Source organism: Patiria miniata, unplaced genomic scaffold, assembly GCF_015706575.1.
Source record: "Patiria miniata isolate m_02_andy unplaced genomic scaffold, ASM1570657v1 HiC_scaffold_2, whole genome shotgun sequence".
NCBI classification, from domain to species: domain Eukaryota; kingdom Metazoa; phylum Echinodermata; class Asteroidea; order Valvatida; family Asterinidae; genus Patiria; species Patiria miniata.
In genome coordinates, this window is record NW_024037058.1 from 8,821,038 (window position 1) to 8,846,833 (window position 25,796).

Sequence of the window (25,796 nt, forward strand, 5' to 3'; positions counted from 1 at the left end):
TTCGGAACTCAGAGAGATGCAACTTTGAAAACATAAAGATGCATACATTTGTTAGTTAAACATGCAACGTGTGCCTATGTATGCCTATAAATCATCCAAAATTTAAAAACAATTATCGTTCTATCAACTCAAGGCTCTTTACGACGAAAAAGATAAATTGTGAACATTCTCTATCCATGCGTTTCAGTGCTTTCAGGAATCAAGTGAAATTTAGGAAAAAAAACGACCCCGCTTCACAACATTCAAAAAGAAAAACAATTGTGCTTCCTTTCCCAAATCATACAAACTGAAAACATTTCTCCACCACATTCAGCATGCATTATCCAGTATTGATAATTTGAAGCTCTCGTTAAACATGTTAAACTTGATCGAGTCATGTAACCCTCCCAAAAGGAATATCATCATGGCTTTTTTTGGCACTCGGATTATACAAAAATGGTTATTATCCTGGGAGTTGTACTCCAAACTGGGGAGTTGTACTCCAAACGGAGCAGTTTTAAGAGAACTAAGGAAGAGACATGGAAAAAGTTACACACCTAAAACTGCACTTTAAATTTACTTAGAGCTTTCCCAAAGTTGCAACAGTCGACTCAACTTGAAAAGTTCACAGGGTTAAAAAAAATTATTTTGTCTTTACAAATGATGTTTGCATCATTAGCAGAAATTAGGGGAAGACGGAAAAAAAAAATTGTTGGAAACGTCTTTAACAGGAACTAGGTTTTGTGACATACCTCGGCTTTAAGTCTCGGGTGCAAGAGAATGTAACCGTTGCTGTTGATGCCAAAGGCGTAACCCTCTGGCCCGATCTAAGCAATGTGGAAAAAACAACAGTGAATGCAAAATTAGTGCACAGCATTGGAGCCATGATGTAACCTACATGTGTATTCGTTAGATTTTGCAATACAGTGGAACATTGCTATAACGAACACCGCTATACTGAACGTTCTGCTATACCGAAAATTGTTCTTGGCTCCTGATTTGTGTGTTCAAAACCAACCGAATATTGTTGTTGAAAAATGTCAAAAGAAGAGCGACAAGTGGCTATTATTTCCCCGAGGAATAGAAGGGGAAAGCCACCCATCGATGTAGGTAGTAAGCTCAAAACTGTGGAATTACATAATTCAATAGTTGGCACGTGTTCGAAGTCATCTTTCAGTAACTACCAGGCATGCAGGGTGAAGTTATGAAGAGTGCTATTTATTGAAAAGTGAGTACCGGAGCACCGGCAGCTTAAAATCGCTATACCAAACGAGCACTGTTACGAACATTTTCTGTGGATCCCGCGATGTTCGTTATGGCGGCGTTCCACTGTAATGCCATAATTAATCAGCACAACAGGAATCTGTTTTCACCCTTAGCAATTGATGTTGAAATGCACTCTATCTAGAGATTCATGCTATCGTTGAAATCAGCCTATGAAACTAAAATAGTTGAAGTAACAGATTGAAGTAATCATGCTCAAATCTTACCGTGGCGGTAACTCAATTAGTCTTACCAAGCTAATGAGTTATCTATAAACTGTATGGGTCTTAACACTCTAGAATAAAACCTACATCAATCACTCTTTCAGATTTTAATAATGCATCAAATAATCATAGCAATCACAAAATGGGCGGGACAAACAGGGAGGAGCTTTGATGGAAAGTGGGTGCGGCTTATCGAGCGGGTGTGGCTTATCAAGAGGCTGACTGGAATTGGCAGCAAGTAACATTCTCAGAATAACAGCCATGTGTACAATGTTTGTGCATGAGAAGAGTGAGGAGTGTTGTTGTTCCTATAGGCTCAGCATTGTGCTTTGAAATCGGAAACTGATGAGGAATGGGACACAGCCAACTTGTGAGAAATTTTAAGAGAAATTGAGATTTTCAAGATGTACCTCTGATTCAGGCTTAGACTTTTTAAAACTGAATAAATTCACACATTTTGTGTGTTTTAAGCATATGGACTGTCTTTTCCTAATACTAAAAAATCAGTATTGTACATGTATATACATACTTTGATTCACGACACCAAATGTTTAACTACCGAAATGTAAAATGTGTCAATCATTTGAAGATATCATTTTGAAAAGTTTCTTTTTTTTTCTACTTGTTTTTTTTTAATTATATTTTTTTAATGAAATTAGTTTCTCAGCTTGGGACGAGAACAATTATTATGTCCTTGCAGAATAATACTTGCAGTCTAGTGTGTCATGCACAGAACAGGTTTTCATGCAGGCACTGGGGGAAAAAAATACTTCACTCCACAACTGCAGTTATTAACAAGATTTGCTCAGTACGTCTATGTAACAAATTCACTATTTAGGAAAGAAATTGGCAGTCCAAAACAACTCTGTAATTTCAGACTTGTTGGTCACATCAGTCAATTTTTTTTTCAAAATCAAATGAGCTAAATCTTTCACAGTTTAATCGACCTTGAATCAGTTTACCTTTTTTTCTCAAAATTATTTTCCACCTACCGAATCACCGAGATATATCTGGTTATGTTACAACCTTCACTTTCTTCCAGTTCCAGTTATGAAAATGAGTGGTATGTCACGAAGCGTGCTGCACTTTTTAAAATCTATGCGCAAAATATTTCTAAAATGAACAAAATACCTCATGCACTTCAAGAATTTGATGTCAATACTATGAACACTTAAAAGAAAAAAACAATTTAAACAGATTAATTCTGTTTGCATGATCAACTGCAATTTTTGTCATTTTTCTAAACATATTTGCAATGGTTAATTCCATATTTTGTTCTTAATTTTTTTTTTACAATCATAACAAATTTCTTCAAGGTTTTATCACACTACATGTATAGGCAAACTATGTAATAAACAAATCCTTCGGGTATCTCACTCATTTTCATAACCTTTTAATTTGGGTTGGGATTAAGGGAGAGGGGGATTAAGGGATAAGGAAATGGATTAGGAGGCTGGATGAGGCTTTGGCGATTAGATGGGTTGCAGATAGATTAGGAGAGGTGAGGATGAGAGAAGATGGGTTTGAGAGGGTTGGAAATGGAAAATCTGGGATTAGGAACTGGAAGTTCTAATACTGATAACCTGCTGATAATCTGTTGATTTTAACCCATTAGTTATTTGTAAGTAAATTAAACCTTTATATTTATTTGCACAGCACAAACTTATATGTCATTAAGCATGGAAATGTAAATTTGGAAATACATTTTTTTTTTTTACATGTAAAGCAACGTTGGGATCAAGCAATGGTGAATCAAACAAGTAAAAACGTCACATGACGTGTCATGTGAGACACATATGATGGTATATGACATGCAGGAGACTGGACTACAATACAGTAACACAAGTATCGGCATTTACATCATGCATACATGCACGTCATGATCACATGCCTACGTGTCACATGACAGATGGATGTACAGACGTCACATGAGCTGGACATCACATGGATGTGGGTGTACCATGCACAATGTTGATTCAAGCAATGTCGCAAACACAGCCAGTGAGGAATCAATGCATGCGTGAAAACCATGCTGTTAAAAAAGGTGTCATAATGATACATGCCAAAACAGACCTCAATTAAAGACAGATCTTGCTCTTGAACTTGCTGCATACCAAGTCTCGTGCCAACAACAGACCTCAATTAATGATAGATCTTGCTGTATATTAAGTCTTGATAACCACTGATGTTCAGTTCTATCTTGCACACATCTTTGAATTCGTGCAATAAGCCCGAGACAAAATCAGACACAATTGTTCAATTCGGGCGATTCACGATGCAGTGCGCCACCAAGAGTTCGCCATGGAGTTATTTTTTCCAGTGCATTGTGGCAGATGGTTGACAGTGCGGGACATTTGAAATTGTTAGTTTTTCTGGTCAATAGTTCCGTAAGCATATGACTCGAGGATCTGTTTGCTCTTTTTTTTCCATTTTTTTTTATCATATGGTGTTTTTTGTAAGGCGGCAGAACGCTATGCCCGGTTGGCGATATATGTGACGTCGTGCAGAGCTTTGTGTGGAAAGAGGTGGTGGTCACGTTGAAGGCACTGGGCCATGAGGGGTTAACTTCAACAATCAGAGTAGTTAAATCACTGTGTCAAAATTGAATAAATTGTTTTGAGGAAAAGAATGTCTTCTTTCTTTAAATTAAGCTGTTCCACATGCCCAGAATACCAGTTTAATACCCTTTTGCACAAACTTAGCACAGTGCAGGTTTTGACCCTTGACAGAATAACAATGAATGCTCATTCATCCGTGGCCACAGACACACAATCAAGGTATCTTTGAAAGATCTTTAACTTATTTGAAAATATTTTTACTAGATTTTTATTATTTACGTTTACATTTGGGTTTCCTTTTTTTTTGGATACACCCTGTATTCCTCATACCGGTACATATTCATGATCAAGAGCAGAGTTCATTCACCATCACGTGTCAGCTGTTATAGTTTTGCTGTTTAACCAAGCGCGCACGCGGGGTTTCACGCACAGGTTAAATACGCATGCATATGTAGTCTATCGCACTGGTTACCAGTCGACTAGTCTACTACGCATGCGCTTTATGCATGGAGGTAAAGCACACGTGCGACCAACAACATTTTGCCGAGAAAACTTATGCGTCACTTCATGAAGTTGTTTGTAAATACAGTATATATGAGGTATAGTAAAAAAAAAAATAAAACATGGTTTGGTTCTGGTGGATGGTCGATATTAGCTCCCCTCAGTATTTAAGTTGACAGACTACATGTATATTTCCCAAGGTGAATAGTCTGTCAAATGCCAATACGTGAAGGGGCCTTATATCTACTATCAACCCTAAAACCATGTATAAGTTGTATTGGCAAATGAGGGTGTTTTTTTTTACCACTTTTGCGAGCCCCGTTAACGGGACACACCCTGAGTGCGTACTGTTATGGTTCGTGCGCGAAGTACGCATGACTTATTTGCCGAGTTTGGGCGGTCTGTTCTTGACACGGGTATATTGTTCGCGCAAAACCCTGATGGATAGGTGGTGTGTGATCCTGTTCTGAGTGCAGCGTTTGTGGGTCGTGTTCCCGCAGTTCGAGCACAAGAACAATATACGGGTGTCAAGAACAGACCGCCCGAACTCAGCCATTATTTATCCTGAATACGTACAAAGCTAAGCCATAGCGTCTCTGCGTGAGCGTCAGGTGTCATCGGTGCGCGAACGCATTTGAATTTCTCTTTCGATGGTCTCCCAGACTAGTTAGTCCCTGCCCCCATAACTATGGATACATTCAAAGACTGGGAACCAGTGTAGGTCTCCCCCAACTCTCCTTTTGTGGCCATTCCCGGTATCCCGGTGTTTTTATCTGCAGCACAAGATCTGGTTTAAATGAGGTCTGTTGTCACATGACATGCTCATGCTTGTCACATGACCCATGCATGAATGTCTTCTCAATGTATATGGCACACACAGGGGCAAATGAATAAAGCCATTGGTGAGAAATACGTCATGTAGACTCTGTGAAGACAACTTACGGCTTGCTTATATATGGAGTTTACTCGAGGCTAAAAGAACACCACAAAGTGAAGAGAAGAAAAAGATGAGCCAAATAACAAAAGGTTGTACGTGTACAAGGTTTCTAGTCTGTACTGCAAGCAGGTCATGTACACCGTATTAGTAAATATACAATCTAGATGCATACACTCTACAGAGGGCCTATCAATTGGGGCACAAATCATTGCTCAAAAAATGACAGAAAAAAAAAATTCCTTCTTGGACCTTTTCAGCAGGTAGTCTTTTTATGAGACTATGAGTATGTTCCCCAAATGCAGCCAAACCCAATATCTTGTGAGCTCGGTCTGGCCACTGTGGTTGCAGAGGGCACCATCACCAAGATGAATCAACAAATCCAGGTTTTGGGAACTTTGGCACTTGTAACCAAGAAAACCGGAGTAAACAAGCAAACATGCATTCTGTGCAAAGTTGTCCTTTCAGTCAGAATCAATCAAGTCACTGTTTTAAACAGTTGAGAGCTGCCAGCCTACATAAAGCAGGATTGACTGGCTGTGACTGCTTATGTTACTTGATACAGGTATGCTTTGACTGTAGGTGATTGATATAGCCAGCTGTGCTTAAAACTTGCCTGCTTTTGTCTGTTGACTGAATTTGACTAGTCACAGTGCTTGCTTGAAATATGATCCGACTGTTGGTGACTAGCCTGTGTAAAAGGCATGGCAGGGGAGAGGATTGATTTTTTTGTACTGTCTGTGACTGTTCAGTAGGAGAGTTAATATGCATTTGAGGCATGCTCGGAATTTCTTGGGTCCAACCGCCAACGTTCCCAAGACAGGCTGTGTGTCATATTACTTGACCACATAAATGCTTGCCAGGTATGGCGAAAGGCTACATAAGGGGAACAAAATCAAAATTCTGTCCTGAATCAAGACTACTCAGAAGACTACCTGCAGAAAATAAGCTGGAACTCAGGGTTATGTGTGACCCTGCAATGTCTTTAAAACAAAAATTATCCAGACATATGTTATGTCTGTTTCTGTATGAGTGAATTTTATCTGTTAATCTTTGCAGACAATATGAGACACAAAAGTTGTGCATCTCTCATCACTTACACTCGTATGAATTTCTCAGCTGCATAAAAGATTGTCATGATATGTACAGGCCACAAATCTTCTTTTTTTCTGCAGGCCGCCCATGTAATGAGCAATAATGTTGCCTTAAACTAGAGGGGAAAGGGCACTGTACTTTTGGTTTTATTAGAACTTCAACTGAACATTCCCCCCTCCATTTTTTTTTTATAATCTTTTGAGTATTGTTTCAACCATTATTTGCTTTCTTTCAAAAACTGTGAAAGAAATTCTATGGAATGTTAATTTATAACATTAACACTCTCGACTTTATTGGATTTTTTTTTCATCTTCAGTCAAATGAAAGGCCAAATAGAATCAGAGCTTCATTCTTTTAAACAGGTAAGCTAAAAAAAACCTTGTAATCAATCAAGACAAATGTTTGCAATGATAACCACAGTGCTCTACAATGTCAACATACTGGCATCATGCTACTGTGCACATTAAACATGTATCATTTACTATCAACCTAATGGTCCACAATTCTGGCCACATTCATGAAGATTTCAAACAGAAAAGAATGGTTAACAAGCATTGAGGAATAGGAGTCTATAAGAGAGTAGAGTTTGGGTTTACTGATCACAACCACGGCAACCATCCAAGATGGCCGCCTTGGTAGATAAGGCACACTAGGGGAGCATGTGCACATCTTTTTACCATTTTTCACTTTATGGTTTTGAAAGTGAATTTTTTTGGCAACATATTCTGTGCGCAGGCAGGTTCACAGTCGACCAAATTTAAGCACGAAGACAAATTGTGGTTTCATGGCAAATTTTGGCTTCATACATGTAATTGCACTGATCTGGAAAAAATTTTATCCAGTGAATTTCACCATGAATCTTATGTGACATCAACACGACTTTTGATTTGCATTCGAATGCAACCGGCCTTAATAGTTGCATGACATCAGCAACAAAAGCAACTTTGCAATAATTCTGCTGTAACATCATGAAATGTGGTCAGAATAGGTACATGTACATGTACACACTATGGAGTTACATGTATATTAAATTTCTAGAGCGCTAACTTGCTGTATGCAATGTTGCCTGCAACTGGGGCATCCATGTTTCTGCACAAACCTACAGGAACCTTGACATTTTGTACGGTAATTGTACAGCTACAATCTGCACTGCACTTGAAACCTGTGCGTAAATGAGTCCATGCCCAAACGAGTTCCATTTTGCTGTGCACAAACAACACGCCTGCGCCTATATGCTGCTGCATATGTGTAGGATGCCTGGGTTGCAGTGGAACATTTTTCTACGCGAGGAATGAGGAGTTAACGCTCTAGTAATTTAATACAACTCAAGGGTACAGGCTAACTAATGGATTCCAATTTCACATCTTCATCGGCAGGCGGCGGAATTCATTCCTGGTACCAATGCTACAATGTATGAGGAAAGTGCGACAGACGATTTGGTTAGTATGATCATACACATAATGTTAATATTAAGGGACATGATATTCTATGGGGTTGGGTTCAGACAAACAGACACGTAGGTATATACAGACTAGTCACATTCAGACAGGGACACACAATGGGTCAAATACAGACAGGGACACACAATGGGTCAAATACAGACACGGGATCACAGACGGATCACAGACAAGAACAGAGAAGGGGTACCACTGAAAACCTATGCCAACATATTTGATGTATTTGTCACAAATGAAACACAATTCAGAGGTATGCCTGGTTATTGCGTAGTCATTTTTTTTCTCAGAATCTTGAACTTTTGACGAGTGAAGAGTGATTTACTGATAGAATTAAGCACCCATAAGCCAAAAATCAAACTGCACACTTTAAAGGCATCATAAAATTGAAATGAGGGAAAAACTAAAAAATCAGAGTGTATGTACATTTTTGTACTTTTTCATAACCCATACAGTTGATGTTATCTTCGCCAAAAAATGGCAGATTTTTTAAGACCTTCAAAAATATCTTTTTTTCCAAGTCATTTCATACATGTATCCTGAAGTCTCCACTACTGTTTCATATTTAAAGCAGAACGAACACAAAGGACAATGGGATCGAGGGTTAGGTTAGTTAACAAAATGGCAGATGTTAACAAGATGTTGAAATGAAGGAAAAAAATGGTATTGGGCACATCTACACATGGTCAACAGGAAAAGTATGCCATGTTGGCAATCTTCAAATCACACCAACATGTTCTGCTCGGTTTTCAAACACACAACTTTTTGGGAATAACATGTAAATTCTTATACTAACACATTTATGACATCATTAAACATCACGAAACATTCATTCGGTACACTGAGATCTTTTTTAATCTTCGGATTGAAAGCCATCACTGTAAGCAGCCATTGCTATGACGACAATGTCATCACTACGACAACTATGGGGTTAGAGACAACAATGTTATAGCAACACAGCGATTTAACTTGCAACACACAGATTCTGTAAATGTCTGTCGCTCCACTTCGTCCACACAATTGTCTGTCAACATAGCAACTTAAATACACATACACACCTAAAATAAGGAAAAGAAATTCAAACAACGCTGAGATTTAACTCTCTGTTTCCGTTACTTTCAAGGTACAAGAAAATACATAGGTTACAATAATATACACTTGTACACACTGTTACATTTACACGCAAGGGAACAAGATAGGGCAATTCTACACCTGACTTTTTTTGGATAAAATCTCTCCTCAGGTTTCAACAAAAACTTCTTTCGGGAAAGGGATGAAGGAATTTCAGGAAGGGACTGTTGGACTTAAAACGTCTCAACGGAAAATAAGGGAGGGGGACAAAAGACTTGGCTTGACTTCTTCTTGGACACTACATGTGCAGGAAACTACACAAAACATACCAAAACAATTAACATTAAAGCCAGTTCATACTTGCTGCAAAAGCAACCCTAATGATCAAAATTATAATGCCAAAATTGCATCACAACTGCATTTTGAATATAGTATGAACTGGCTGCAATTATTTTTTTCTGCAACCAAGTATAGTCAATTACCATAATGCGCATGGTTCTCAGACTTAACTTCCCTTTAAAAAAAGAAATCCTCCAGAGCCATGAATGAGAAGGAAAAGGTGAATTTTATTTTATTGGCTATTTTGGGGATTCGAACCAGCAACCTACAGCATTTGGACCACCGGAGTAGTGTAGTGTGCCACAGTGAAGACACGCTATCCGCCATGGAATCTTAATAAAAGAAGTTTCATCACCTTGTGCAACAACACATGTATTTATTCATTCATACGACATGTTTCACGCATGCGTATTATGGTCCATGACTATACCAGCCTGCAGAAAAAAATAAATGTGAACTGTCCTACACTTTTTTTTTCAACCAAACGCCACACACAAGTAAAGCACATGTACAAAGAAACTCTTTTTAACAAACACGTCCGAATTCTCAACATCTTGCGAAAAGGAAGGAAGGGAACCATAAAGTTTGGTCTCATCAACCCATACAATCTTTTACCCAAAAAAATGTTAGGTTTGTTATCAGATGTGGTTGTGCGGAACAGGTTGCAAAAACAACTAATATAAAAACAGGATCACAGATAGAAAGATGAAAATAAATATGTCAAACTGAAAAAAATAATAATAATGATAAGGACTAACAATATAAGGTACAAAATATCCGACAGACTGACAATCCTTAATAACATGTTATCAACACGGTAATAGATGGGAAAATACAACACGACGAGGGGTGAGCAACTTGAAAGGATGTCAGAGATAGAGACAGACACGGTCAAGCCCTCAATGACAGATACAGTCAAAGACTGAACGATATACCGGTACACAGTGATAGAGACACCGACAGAGGACATACATGTAGTCAGAGACTAACAGGAAAAAATGGAGGCAGAAAATCTTAAAACCAAAACTGACAAAGGTATTATAGGCAAAACAACGACAAAAGAAGAATGGAATGACAGGGACACATACGGTGACAGACGTAGTGATAGTCTGAGTGAGAGAGGAGGGTACATGTACGTTACCTTTCTCTGGGGGACAGTGTCCTCCATGTTCTTGGTAGTGATGTCCGTACCGACCACAGCCAACATTTGCTGATTCTGGTGAAATGGTCAAAAAACAGAAATACAAAGTCAAATCCGGAATTTATAGATACGGTTTCGAAATTCGTTAAAAACACAGGAAAGAATCCATCTACAAAGATGTGCCATTTTTTGTTGTATTACAATCTTTTACAATCCTTAACACTGCTCAAGTTTTATTTATAAATAAGGGAGGGCTAATTCGTCCTTACTCGCAGCAGAAGCTGAATTGCCAAGGGCGCAGCTACAATGTGGTCAAGCCAAGTGTTGCAAAAAAAATCTCATCTCTCATTGGTGGAAAATGTCTTAAAAGGGCATGTGCTCATTATCAATGCTCAGCATAATTATTATTCTCATACACTTACTGCGAGAGACGTAAAAGGAATAGTAGAGTAACGGGAAGATAACAGGAATGGTATGTGTACCCTAACAAGCTTTTCACATTAATGCAATAGGCCAAGACCAAGCTTTCATGGGGATTTGACGAGATTGGACACACGTGTCGGGCGAGAAAGGTCACATGTACTGACAGCACTGTGTGAAACAGACTTTATACACAAGTCAACTATATTAAATTGAAAGCGAGGCAAACTTTTCTTTTTTGAACTTGCGAAAAAAATTGAAAGAAATAAAATAAAAGTTCATTACAAATTAATACCAGTTCTTATGATGACTAATTAACCATTTCTGATTAAACATGCCCTAATGGTTTAAGCCACATTAAAAAAAAAAAGTGAGTCTTGGACAACACTCCAATCATAAAATAGTCTGGCACCATCCAATTCAACAGTTTACAATTTATAAAATAGATTCAGGGAACAGGATCAAATATGACTTCCTCGTGAGTAAGGTACATGTATACAGGTGAGGATCAGACAGGGAAACTCAGAAACACATATGGTGATACACAGTGTGGGGGAGCATCAGTCAGGGAACAGGCTCAACTACGTGAACTTCACTAGATTTTCACAAGCGTGATACTGTGAGACATCTAAATGTTCTACATAACCCCCGAGGACCGACACACAAAGGGAGAACAACACATCCTTTCAGTCCTCGGGAGTTAGGCCTTTTGTTGGAAACGGTCCTCTGTAGTAAGTTTGTGTGCTTAGTCTATGGGAGAGTGTTATATTACTGGGACAAAGGTAAACACAAAGCATTGTCCTCGAGAGTATAGTAAAACACGACTGTATGTACATGTGCATGTAGCTCTGCAGAAAATCATCCTTTATTTTTGTTCTCTTCTGCTGTTGTCTGCTTAAATTTTCAGCATTCTTCCATTGCGCAGGGCAGTCTGAAGATTTTGAAGGATTGAGACGTTTTATTTGAACATGAGCGCAAACTTGTGGAAGATGATGGATTGAGGATGGTTCCTAGCAAACAGGACCTACGGAGTTAGGGTTAAGCCAAACCAGATTCAACCAATTCTCCAGCAAACAATCATTTACATGTAGGTATAATTATTCAGAACAGATCAGTTGATTGACTGAATACAGCGCAGCTTTATATTCCAGCAGTTACATGTACCGTACACAGTGGTCATAAAAAAAATCTTTATTTGTTCAAAATCAGGCACAGTTTACAAGACAACAGTGAAGTGTTACCAGAAAAAGGACCTTAAAAAAAAGAAAATTTAATTTTGCCTGTGAGTACAGGGTATATGTAACAAAATGACTAAATCATGCATTGGAGCATATCAAAATTTACACTTCTTCTTCTGGGACTGTTCGCAGGCTAACTGAACTAAACTTTTAACTTTAAAAAATGAAAACAAACAAAAAATCAAATTGGCAAGTCATACATTTACACAACTGCAAGTAATGTACATGCCAACAGCAGGAAACCTTTAAAAGGTCCCTCTTCAATTACTAGACAGCAAAACCGTGAAAAAAAAAAAGGATTTTACAAATTCGGAAACAAGTGCCATACGAACATGCCATAATTAAAAATAATATTGATGGAGACAAGAGCAGGGCTGGATTAAGTGTTCCGTAGGCCTTAGGCACCGATGTTCCGTAGGCCCTACTCAGCACTAGGTACCAGCACCAGTTTCATGTTGATACTAAGCTGTACTAACATGACTAAGCAAGCCAGGCCAAACATGGTAGCTCCAAAAGCCTGTTGCCACACTGTGGTATTTTCATAGGCCCTCAAATTTTTCACAGGCCTCTGAATTTTTCGTAGGCCCTAGGTGCGTACTGTGCTTATTGGATAATACTGGACTGGACAAGGGTTTAGGCCCCAAAGTGAATTTCCTTCTGTATTCCGGAGTACAATAACTTTACCCTTGCCTTCCCAAATCCTCTTTGCAAAATGGAGGATTTTGCAGGATTGAGGTTATATATGGCCAAAAATGTTTGGCTAATTTTGGAGGATGCACAGTGTCAAGGTCTTGGGCTGGACCTTGTGTTGTTTATGCTCAACCATGCATAAATTTAGGCCTAGATTAACCTTAAAGTCCTCCGCACTGCTCCAGCATGTCACTGGCTCTGCCTCAACGCAGTCACAGTGATCGCTGGAGGATTTTGCAGGATTGAGGCAGTGGTCACCCCTCCAAGGACCACGTTCAATAAATAATTGGAGATTTTTGCAGTATTGAGGCTGTATGCAATTTTTACATGGAGGATTACGAAGGTTTGAGGTTGCATGCTAGGTAACATGTCTAGGGAGTTAGGCCTAATATAAAGGACAACACGTATAGTTGCATGTATGTATTAGTTGTTTGAAAAAAAAAAATCTCATTCAATAACATCATTCACACATGCTTTTCATGCAGTCACTTAGTTGGAAACCGAAGAAAAAAATGTTGTGTTGTTCACAACATCGCAGTACCTGCTTGGTCGAATTAACATTCTTCAAGAAGTAAATCCACATGCAAAAAGTAAAAAATTATGATTATGAAAACGACACATCAAAAACAACTGAAACGTTTCAATGCAAACAGTAAAATGAGTATAAAGATTTGAATTTGGAAATGGAATTTGGGGATGAAATGAATCCATGAATAGCATGGAAGTTCCTTCATTTTCAGTGATGAAATGTTATTGCAGACAAAGTTGCCAAAGTAGATATCTGTCATGCCTTATTGAATTTAGTGAAAGGCAAAGCGGTTTTACAGTGTTGACAAAATGATAAACTGCCCTCTTGCTGTATCAGAAATTGCTCTACAAAACTTCCACATTAAATGTTGGGGATGAAATGAATCCATGTAAAGCATAGAAGTTCCTTCATTTTCAGTAATGAAATGTTATTGCAGGCCAAGTTTGCCAAAAGTGGATGTCTGTCATGCCTAAATGAATTTTGTGAAAAGGCAAAGCGGTTCTACACAGTGTTCACTCCAACAAAACTTTTTAAAAAAAAATCCACTTGAGAGAACAAAAGCGATTTGAAAAATGGTAAAGAGATGAAATAGCAAAGTTGGAAACACACAAATTTGTGGAGACATGTTAAAACAAAATCTTGCAAAAACAAAATTGAAAACCAATGAAAATGTACAATGAATCAACGTTCTGGAATGTACTGCTACAGTAGAACTTCTTAATAACAATCACAATTGGGTCCACAAAAATATTGTTCAGTATTGTGGTCAGAAATTTAACGATTTTTGGGACATCACTTATCTGTACAGTTTAACATAAAACTTTGGGAACCAAAGCAAATTGTTCATTACAGTCAGAAAGTCGGTGTAGCAGTGTTCGTTATAAATCTACAGGTTATAGCGATGTTCAACTGTATTTGGATTCATGAACGTTCTTTTTTTTTTTGTGGTTTCTTACATTTTCTCCAGTGGTGTTATACACAGGCCTGGTCAGCGTTGTCATCATACCCAAGCCCTGCACAGAAGGTGAAAATAATTTAAAAGATGGGAGATTGAAACAATTTAAAAATCAGAGATAAGATTTGAAACTTTGCATGGCGGTGGTGTATAAATTAGTGAGGGTTTGCGGTGAAAATCTCTTCTATATTCCATCCGGTTTTCTCCCAACAACGATCAGAGGATCTAGTTCACAACTAACCGGTTCTTTTCAGAACCACACATCTTCTCAGAAGAGATTCTTCCACATGGTGTTACAGCAAACTCTCACTACAGAAGGGTGTCCCCAAAAAGATTTGTGCAAGGAGACACATCCTTTAATTTCTCAAAAAACTACTTAACATGCGTATTTCATCTTGGTGGGGCATATTAATTATACTTAAAATGCCATGGAAATCTGCTCATCCAAACCAGAGATCTAACAGATTACAAAAGGCTATAGGTTTTTCACCCATTGCAATGGGATGGGATTTACCCAGTTGAAGTTAATTTACATCAGAGTGAAAAGGCATATGACAATCTGATGCAATGATATCACTAACTGTATAAATCCCATTGGAATGGATGAGAAAACCCATAGCCTTTCACAATCTGTTAGATCTCTGGTTTGCATGAACAGATTTCCATGGCATTTTCACTGATTATACACAAGAGTATAATTAACATGCTCATCAAGATGAAATACTCATGTTAAGTAGTTTCTGAGAAATTAAAGGATTTTTTGGGACACCCTGTAGCTAATTAAAAATCAACAGAATTACTCTCTAAAAGTAAAGAAACTATTGTAATCTATCATTTAGCCACACCCACTGTTAAACACGAGTTGCAGAATGTCAAAAGGTTGTATCTCACTTTAAATAACCTGGATATACACAAAAAGTCAATGGACGTCGAGATACGACCTTGTTGCACGGAGCGTATTCGCGCGAGATACGACTATGTTGAAGAATGGAGTTATGACCTTGGAAGAAAGCCTTGCACAATTGGGACTCAAACATTTTTTTTTATCAAGTGTCATCCTTATGGTCTTTAACTTTTACATGGGGATAATCGATATATCGAATATCTCGATATTTGATTTCCGATATATTGATTATTGCAAATTCTGATATCGACGGTGATTAACTTCTACATGTACAGTGTATTTGGCCTGAATTATCCAAAGAAAGGGTTACTTACCAGCACATCCAGGTAGATGTCGGACCACTGAAAGTGCTTCTTCCCACTCAGCACCATAGGACGACTCAGGACTGGCACATAATCCTGACAGGGAATCCCAAGAAAACTCAAATTCATAGATACTCGAGACAGTTCACCCATTCCTACCGATCAAGAGGCCAACTGATGCTCAACAAGAATTAAAGGTAGTGGGCACTATTTGCAAAACAGAAATGTGTATTTTGCAAATTCAAGGAAGAACACAGTAAATGTGAAGGTTATTCAAACAAATAATTGTGTTGTAGTCGTCCAGTCACCAACGTCGAGTCCGAGTCCAAGTCCGAGTCACAAGCCTCGAGTCCGAGTCCGAGTCTCGAGTCACAAGCCTCGAGTCCGAGTCTTGAGTCACAAGCCTGGAGTCCGAGTCCGAATCACGAGTCACTTGTTCTTAGTTGTTCACCAAACTAATCGTATTTTTTTAAATGAGTTTTAATCATCCACTGTCTTTTAAGTAAATCCCAGTGTATATAGTTTAACTTGTGTGTGTACATGTTGTTTAGACCCAAAATGTGTTTTCCTTTTAATTCCCAACCGAGAGCGTATCTCAAATTTATTAGATTGTAATGACTTTTACAAAGAACTGCTGAAATGTACATGTATCTCAACCTTCCACAGATTACAAAAATAACAACAACAACAACATACCAAGGTTGTAAGCCTCACAGCTCCGAAGGACTGAATATTGCTGAAATATCCTGTAAAAAAATGAGTTAGAAGAAACTCCAATTTAAACACTTAACCAAGTCCGAAAATTTAGAAACTAACAAAAACTCTAAATGATGAATTAACATTTGATTTGTTGTCTAGCATGTCTAGTCCAAGAAAAGGTCCCCTTTTTTGTCCAGTACGTAATGCCATGTTTTCTTCAATTACATGATCATCGCAAAGACTACCATAACATTTCTTGTAGGTATTTCCCTTGCATATACCCAACAGTAGAATTAAAAAAAACACTGAAATCCAAGAATATCTTACATGGTTAAACTTTTGTTACATATGGGACAAAGTCTGCGCGAATTCTTGGACACTTTGCCCTTTTGATTTTCCACAGCTTTTCAAATAACACAGTGCCTGACTGCCTGAATTTGATATTAATTTTTTTTTCATTATTTCATTTTTTTGTTAATTGTGCTTGCAGACAGGGTTGGCTGCAATAAAGAAATTTTTTTTTTGCCTTGTGCATGTTGGGTCGGGAGCATAAAATAGGGTCGGTCGAAAAAGAGAGAAACAAAGAACAAAAAAGGGATGCCTGATGCATAATCTTAAAATTGCTTGAAATAATAATAATAATAATTTGGGAGGCTAATCATCCTTACTGGCAGCTGGGATGCTGCATTGCGAAGGACGCGGCTACAACGTGGTCGGGCCGCTGGCACGTAAAAGCGCCTATGGCTGCTGGCCACATCGACCCATATATGACCACGGAGCACAGCCTGAGATCGAAAGTGTTTGATTTTTCCGGAGGGAGGAAAACCGGAGGGCCCGGAGAAAAACCCTCGTGGCACAGGAGAGAACCAACGCACAACTCTACTCACATGTGTTCCGCGGCCAGGATTCGAACCGTGGTCACCTTGGTGAGAGGCGAGCGTTTACGCACAAGCCACCCATGCCACCCATGCCAATCCAAGGCAATGTGGGTAATTAAGTGTTGAAGAGTCCCAAGTGCTCTTGAATAGGTAGGTGGGTACCATTGCAAATATTAGGGTCCAATCGTATGACGTCTAAGTACCACATGACCATCCAGTTTCCCAGTAACTGGCCACCATTGCAATAGGCAAGCATCTGGTTAAGCAACCACGTCGTGCATTATTAACTAGACAGAGCAGCTTATTTTCACGTAAAGTGAACTGCAAATTCTTTATCGAATCGTACAATCACTGTGCCGTCTATGATTGTCATGGCTCCGCATTTTTCTCAAAGGCCATCTTCACAGCTTTGCAGGCTTGCCTAATACCTACTGCACACAGCGATCTTTGCCTAATACTATGATGACGAGTACTTTCCAGAACCCAGGAGTAGGCCGTGGGTCAGTGAGAGAGCCCCATAGAACCACGCATTTACACACACACATTTCTGTAAGTACCTTGGTTCATGCAGGCCATTTCCCTAACACCGTCTGCAGGTACCATGGAGTCCGTTCCCACTTTGAACACAAACACACGGATCTGTAATGATTGCGAAAAAGAAAGAAACAAAAACCCATTCATTTAAAGGATACATTACCCAGAACATTTGGTTTTTGGGAATTTGTTCTAATTAAAACATGTAAATTGCTAGTTGCCAGAGACACTTTTGAATTCAGGAAAAATCGAAGCTCCTCACCACACAAAGCGCACCTCAGTGGTAGCCTTGTTGCCATTTTGCAATAGGCTGGTTCCGCTATAACAAAATCATTGTGATTTTGTATTCAGGGGCAGGAATCAGACCGAGCTAGTCCTGCATATAATTTGCAAACATTAGGAGGAAAACCTCCTAATGTATTCGGGATTCGTTGCGCTCCTACCTGTCCCTTCATTCCAAGTACAAAAGACAATAGAGGGATCAGGAACCAGCTCTGCCCCTGCAGCGCCCACCTGTGCTTCCCTGAAACTACCTCCTACAACGCCCACCCTGAAACTACCCTCTGCAGCATCAAGGGTTTTAGATACAAAACTCTTAAAGAAGGAAGATTACAGGTAACACCATGTGGAAAGTAATCTCTTCTTGGCAGAAGTGTGGTTCTGAAAAGAACCGGTTGGTTGAGTGTAGAACTCAACGTTTCGGACAGTGTGTGCTCTGTCCATCCTCTGGAGGGTGAGTGAGTTCTACCCTCAACCAACCGGTTCTTTACAGAACCACACTTCTTCCGAGAAGATGTTACTTTCCACATGGTGTTAACCGCAATCTTTCTACTTTATCTCATCCGCCATGCAAAGCTTCAAGTCATATATACACAAATCTTACTTACTTTAACTGGGACATTATACTCCTCGAAGGTGGCACGTTCATCTGCCTCTCCTCCATCGGTGAAGATGAGGATGACATTGTGACACATGGCTCCTTGATTCTGCTGATCACGTCCAGCAGCCTCTATATCCTCAAACTGTGGCCAATCAAAGCAAGGAGTGATGCCCCCGCATTAAATACAGACCATGTCTTATGTAAGACTTAAGCAAATGAATGAAGAGAGTGATACCTCCAGACTGGCCTCACTCATGGCTTAGCCAATCAAAACAGAGAGATAACTGGCTATTAACATCAGAAACGCCTCATCCATGGCTTTAATAGCCACTCATAAATACCTATTTTTACAGTTTCACCCATTTCTATTGGTCAAGAGCCCATCACATGGGTGGTTTAAACTGCTGATAAAACACTGGCTTCTTTTAAACACACTCTCTGCGGTATACGCCACATGGCCCAGTAGGCGCCAACTTCCGTATAAGGAGATTTTTTGGGACTATGCGTGTGAGGCAAATACCACAGACATGGCCAGAGGGTGTTTCACAAAGATGAAGTGAATTGTTGAACATTTTTTCTCCACAAGGGCCCTGTGCCCAGTTTCATTTCATTCCACCAGACAGCTCACATTTTATGTGGTATCAATTAGGATTTGGTTACCGATTCATATGTTCAGAAAGACTGGAATGTCGCTGCTTCGTGGTCTGGACCATTCAACTTGAGATCTTTGGCTAATTGAGCAGCCTGCGGCCCAATGGTGTGCGTCTCCTAAGGCAAGAATGTTTCCACTAATTGCTTGTCCCCACCCAGGGGTAACTGGATATCTGTTAAGGATGTGATGTTTACACGTTTACACATAAACAATCCTTAATCCATTTACAAATTTTCCAAAGATGTTTAAACATAAAAGGTACTACGTTCACCGTTCAAGCAATCTTTCTTTGAGTTAAACCTACATCGCACAATTAATTGATGATGTTTTCAAACCTATTTAATTTACAAAACTTATGAAGCACTTCAATGCTTGATTACATTTGGGGCCCATGTAGTTAATTCTTTCCTTCTATCAACGACTGCCGTTGTGGATTTATCATGTCAATCACAGACATAATGGGCATGCATCAGCATTTGTAAATGACTAAACAAATAAACATTTTAACGGTTCTTAAAACATTTGCTAAACGTTTACAATATTAAACGCAAAGTCACATCCTTAATATCTGTGACTGATTTCAGTTGATTGGTGCCAAAATGGCAGCAACGAGCTGTTCCCCCCTTGAGCTAGGATGATCTTTGAACGTTTTCACGAGATAGATGACTAGCGGGAATAATACTGATGTAATGTCCTGAGTACACAGTTTGGTGAATATGTGCGATTCCTAAATGTGAATCAGCCCTAACCCTGCTGAATCCAACAGGATCCAACTATATCATAAACCCGTTGGGAGCCTGTTGGATTGAGCAGTAAACCCCTTGTATAAATGAACATGTACATATTCAGAGTTGAATTCTGCTGGGTACTGATAAAATAACGTGAAGTTGGACTCTGTTGGATCCAGCAGACGACTAAAAATTAGGCTCAGTTGGATTCTGTTGGATTGAGCAGGAAGTAACCGTTGGACTCTGACGGATTTAGCAGGGTAGTCCTGAGGAACCCTAAGGGGGTTAGGAATATTAAAAAAAAAACACACAACAGAACCTACCTCTTTGAATGCCTCAAATGCCTTCTTTAGGCCTTTGTCGAACAAGGCAATCCCCGAAGACGTGAGCTCTTTCACTTTGTCCTTCAACAGCTGCAAAGATGTACATGTAAATGATGTACATGTATAACCTTAATTTTGTATCAACCATCTTTCTTTCACACATAATCATGTTTGGCAGGGTACTGTCCAAGAAGGGTTGGTGCAATGCCTGCGGCTTATACATGTCAGGGCCCGTCTCAATACACATCCGGGACGAGTTCCAGACAAGTTGCGGGTAGAATCATTCACTTTGTCTGGAAGAAGCTCTGCATTTGTCCCGGACATGTTCCAGGGAAATTGTCATTAGCAACTGCTTGACTCATACTGATAACTTCACTGAGGGAAAAGTTGTTCAGAATTCTGCATCTTATACCAGATACAATATCCACAACTTGTCCGGAACATGTCTCGGATATGAATTGAAACAGACCCTTATGAACAATTTATAACATATAAATCTATTCAAATGGCACATTATCTCCTTGTGAAGAACTAATTTTTTTTATGATGATGCTTTTATTACTTTCCCAAGTCATTAAAGACTTAACATCAGCCGTTCAGACAATAAACAAAACAAACGTTTTTATTTTGGACAAAAATCTTTTGCAATTAAAACTTCCAGGTCACTTACATTTTTGTTGCGTAGATTGGCCTGAACGAAGGTTTCAAAGCAACTGACCAGTTCTGCACTGGAGTTGAACTGCAGGGTTGTAAAACCAAAAAAAAGTTAAAAAAGGATCGCACATTCAATCATAATTTCAATGTCAATTTAAAATTCGAAAGAGAACTGGATTTGATTTTTGTTGTCATTCACACTTGAAGAATTACTTTTTGCACATGTGACATGTATGCAATGTCAAGTGTTGATGCTATTCATGCTCACAGCGCTTTGAGGTTGTTTCAAGTGTAAGGCACTACAATGTATAAATTATACGTGTAATGGTACCATTCAGGAAACACGGTATCATAGTTTCTTCGAACGGTTGGAGACATCAGTCATTAGAGAGACATTTTCATGTCGCCCTAATGTCACAGCCCCCCTTTAAAGGCACAAATTTATTGTCGCAATTAGGTTATATTTGTTGCTCGTGGTCTAATTAGTAAACATACCGAAATTCGTGGAAAAAGGACAAGGGAATATTGGGTTAGGGCACATTTAAGTTTGAAATTCTTTTTGCTCAAGTCTATGGGGATGTCTCCCAAATGCCCAATCCAGCATGTCCAGGGTAATTATTATTATCATTATTGCCAGGGTTGTCTTACTTGCACATATATGCAGTAAGGCCCAGTGTCCAATTAAATGTTATTCACTGCGCAACACAGCAACGCACAGGACCACACTATGGCCTCGCTCGACTCTGGAAAACATGCATGACATTAGACGTCACGGCTGACCGCACTTGATACGCCTCAAGCCCTTCCCAGCGCCCTGTTTGCAGGGCGGGGGCAGCGGGCGAAATATGATTTGTACTCACCCAGGCCACGTTGACAAAGTCGTCATTGCCAAGAGTATCCAGGGCCTTATAGACTGACACCTTGGTGATCTCCAGGGTCATGCCAAAGGTACTGCCACTCCTGTGATATAAAACATGAAATAGTTGCAGAAATCTAACAAGCATATTTTTGTAAATGACCATCAGTCGTTTCAACATATTATGTCCAATCAGTGGTCTCCCTACATGTACAACATGAATGCCATGCAACATTTGAAATAGTTGCTGAAATAGGCAATTTTAGAGGTTTGACATCAAAAGTATGTTGGCTACATCCTGGTTACACAAAACAAAAACATGAAACAGTTGTACAGACCATTTCTCCAAAAACAATTAAGACTTAAATCAGATTGGTGCTTGCAGAGATAATTTGCCTTTATAGTTAGCACTGGGCAGCCATCTTGAAACTAACTCCAGGCAAAACTTGCAAATATTTTACAAAGAAATGAAACAAAGATAACAAAATAGAGAAAGCTTTAATTATTTTTACTCACTGTGCTGTAATGCAGAATCCTATTTTTAAAAGTGGACAAAAAGGCAAGGCAACAAGAAAAGGCAACCAAAGTTGTGACCTGCCATAGCATAATGAGGAATAACACCCACTTTTGACTTTTCACGTTGTGTACATCATATTAAAGCGCAATTCATTGGCTTTCCAATGATATCAAATTTATTTCTGTAGCTTAATTTATTCCAAAGATATGACACAGGGAAGGTCAACAGTGTCCTGCCAAGTTTCGCTACCCTCATTTCGAGAAAAACAGCTTTGAAAAAAAAAAAAAAACCTTGCGCCGCCAACGGCAGTGAAAAACATTCTTCAGTTTTCCACTTTTATTGGTAAATTTTCCCCAACAAAAATGCATAGTGTGAATCTTGAATTCCGGAACCTTGGTTACTCAAAAATACAAAACAAGAATATAGATTTTTACATGATTTTTCTAGTATATCTGACTTCCGGCGTCAATTACTCAAAACAAGATTTTGGGGGACATTCTTCATTTTGCCTCAGTACATGTAGGTCACATTTTTGTTTGAGGCGGGGGGGGGGGGGGGGGAGCGTTATGATGAGCACTGCATTTATTTTTAACAAAAATCTGGCACCTTCCATACTCAAGAGTGTACACATGAAATAATATAGATTCGTAGACAAGATGCGAAAAGGCTGAAACTCACGTGTCTACAAGGATCATGACGTTCTTTGGTGAGCTCGCAGCCTGGATGTACCTGTGGGATTCAAGAACCAGGAGTGTCTCTAAAATATCGTGTATATTTCCATGTTGGTGACAAACATGGGTGAAGTCTGCGCATAGATTTGAGCGGAAAATGAATTTGCCAGTGTTTGAAAAGAAATTTCAAAATGACCGAAAAAGAAGCCAGAAAAAAATATACTGGCTGGTTTTGGTGTGAAGTTAATTTCCAATTCTGAACCAAAACTTAATGAATGAAAACAACTTGACCAAAGTAATTTAAGTTTTACGTTCTGTTAGTGATTGTTAGCTGTTGGTTAGAAGTCCGAAATGTCCGTTTTATTTTTGTTAAAATGAGATCGTGAGTATTCTCATTGGAAATCAGATAAGTAAGAATGTAAGTATTTTCATGAAACAATGTCAAAACAAAAAGTGATTAATTAATAACAAAACGAAGCATACATGTACATGAAGACAACCACAATAAACCAACATAATACAGAAACAAAGGATGTTACCCAAAAAAAATATGAATGCATTCAACTAAGCTATTCTAAACAAGACAGCAATGCAAACTACTGTTACGCAAAAGAACAAACATGATCAAAGTTGCAGTGCATCCGTTAAATGCGGGATTACTCACTTACGAAACGTACACACACGAACTAACGACAAGCAAAACAGGTTCTCCGATTTCAAAGGTGTCTAAAAGCTGGGAGATACCACTCTATAAAACAGATAAACCTTTTCAATTGATGTCTCAAAACAACATTTTGTAAATATCCAGAATGCGCCTAAACTTCAATAGTTTTACATTACTTGGTTTTGAAAAAGAAAATTGAGAATGTGACGATCGTAATCATCAAATTTTAATAGAAGAAATCAGTGATGACCGTCCAGGCTGTTTTCCCATGAACTACGTGTACTGAGGTAAAAGTAGCAGGATTCTTCAGAATCAGCTTTAGGCTACCTATTACCACCCCAAACCACCATTCCGATTACCCCTGTAGCGCCCAAAACTGCCCCACAACTGTATAGCACTGTATGTAGTACCGGTACAGTGAAATGGGTTCATTAAACCCCAACGATCCCTAACCAGCCAAACACCAACACCATGGTTTGTTGGAATCTGTTAGGATGATTACTGCACTAGTAAAATGATTGTGCTTTACGTGGGATTAGGCATACCACAAATAAACTGAGTCCAACTGTTTGTGTGCACAGTAGACAAATATATCATGGTTTGAGGGTGGGCAGTTGATATTCACTTCCCGAGATATTGGAATTTGACAAACTAGATTGTCAACTTCCAATATCGAAATAAACCCGAAATAAACTATATTATATTTGTTTTACTATACCTCATACCTATTCAGTTGCAAAATTTTCCAATTGCAGCACATAACGCGCAGGCATAAAATATTAGGAGAAACTAACGGTCCAGCTCAACCTCAAAAAAGTTAAGTTTGTTTGCAAATATAGTAGCTCCTTAGAGTTTATACTCTGTTGTGGAAAACTTTTTTTATAGTAGAGGAGACATATTTATTGTCCACAACATTCTCCAGTTTAGGAAAACACTGATGAACATTTATGTGAGGTGCTGCACCGTCATCTTTTCATGTGTACGATGTAGCTAGTGAAGGCAATGTTCGCGCGTGCGTCTTACACCCGTGGGAAAGTTCCATGATTGCTTCGTAAAGCGCATGCATAATAGACTGTCGAATGGGTAACCTGTGCAACAGTGTAGTCCTACACATGTGTATTTACCCTGTGCGTGAAAACACGCGCACACGCTTGTGAACAGCAAAAATAGCATCTGGCACGTGATGGTGAATGGACCAGTGAGAATTCGGCTCTCCGTCATGAATATGTATGAGGTATAGTAATTTACCGTATGGTGTTGGGATTTGCAGGGATGAGGAAGGTCCCTAGTAAATCACCCTAGAGAGTTAGGGTCAATAATTCCCATTCGAAAAGGCCAGAAATACAAGTAACACTGTTTGTGTATAAATCTTGTGCACAAGGTTTCCTCAACACTTATAGGTACAATGTACAAATTCCCCCCCCCCCAAAAAAAAAAACCCCAATAAAACGGTGACAAGTTGCAAGGTACGGTACATGTAAGTATGTATCCAGTACGTTTTTACTTTTAACTGTTCATCTGATTTTGTAGTATTTATTAGACAATAAAACCATCTGTATTTTTAAAGTGCAAAGTGCATTGAGATTTTATGGATTCGCTTTAAGAATACATGTAAATTATTATTACTATTTTCTAGCAAATATAGGGGCCTACAAACCAACTTTTCTACTTAATCTGAGCGGTGCTAATTTGCTTGCAATTCCTCTCGCAACACTGAAGGGGAACGGGAAGGGAAACACTACTTCCAAACAAAGAGCCAAACCATATAAATGTGTACATGTACATACCATACTGACACAAATGATCTTGAGGAACACAACTACACACGTGCAACATTACGTGATTCACACAAGCGTCCTCCAAAAGACAGTACACAATACACTGGTTCATATGCTTGCATTGTGGGTGTAGTGCCACGCTGAATGCTGTCATCCAATTACTTAACTCAAAATAACATCAAGACGGACAGATTTTATAGTCTTTACAAACGATAAAAATTCAGGAATCGAAAAACACAAATAGGGGTGTAAATTTACAGCTTTTGTTGGGACCGGGTACCAGATTCCCGTAACGGACTAGTAGCCGTCGACCCGTGATTATTTTAAAAATCATAACAAAAACCTGGAAGTACAGTATTTTTCAC

General features: G+C 38.9%; 1 protein-coding gene across 9 annotated transcripts in view; it reads right to left on the reverse strand.

Annotated features, from left to right (window-relative positions):
- The window catches only part of LOC119726304 (voltage-dependent calcium channel subunit alpha-2/delta-2-like), an 87,756-nt gene that overhangs the window by 41,976 nt on the left and 19,984 nt on the right, over positions 1 to 25,796 (reverse strand). For 4 of the 9 annotated variants that reach the window (XM_038197954.1, XM_038197948.1, XM_038197945.1 and 1 more), the window contains 13 exons: positions 22,997 to 23,047; positions 21,806 to 21,905; positions 20,962 to 21,030; positions 20,292 to 20,381; positions 18,596 to 18,730; positions 17,732 to 17,813; positions 16,294 to 16,343; positions 15,610 to 15,693; positions 14,393 to 14,449; positions 13,449 to 13,469; positions 10,560 to 10,634; positions 5,468 to 5,497; positions 732 to 806 (listed from right to left, as the gene is read on the reverse strand). In XM_038197954.1, coding sequence (XP_038053882.1) covers positions 732 to 806; positions 5,468 to 5,497; positions 10,560 to 10,634; positions 13,449 to 13,469; positions 14,393 to 14,449; positions 15,610 to 15,693; positions 16,294 to 16,343; positions 17,732 to 17,813; positions 18,596 to 18,730; positions 20,292 to 20,381; positions 20,962 to 21,030; positions 21,806 to 21,905; positions 22,997 to 23,047 — 919 coding nt within the window. The remainder of the gene's footprint in view (positions 1 to 731; positions 807 to 5,467; positions 5,498 to 10,559; positions 10,635 to 13,448; positions 13,470 to 14,392; positions 14,450 to 15,609; positions 15,694 to 16,293; positions 16,344 to 17,731; positions 17,814 to 18,595; positions 18,731 to 20,291; positions 20,382 to 20,961; positions 21,031 to 21,805; positions 21,906 to 22,996; positions 23,048 to 25,796) is intronic. The other 5 variants (XM_038197952.1, XM_038197950.1, XM_038197953.1 and 2 more) reach the window with 3 other exon arrangements.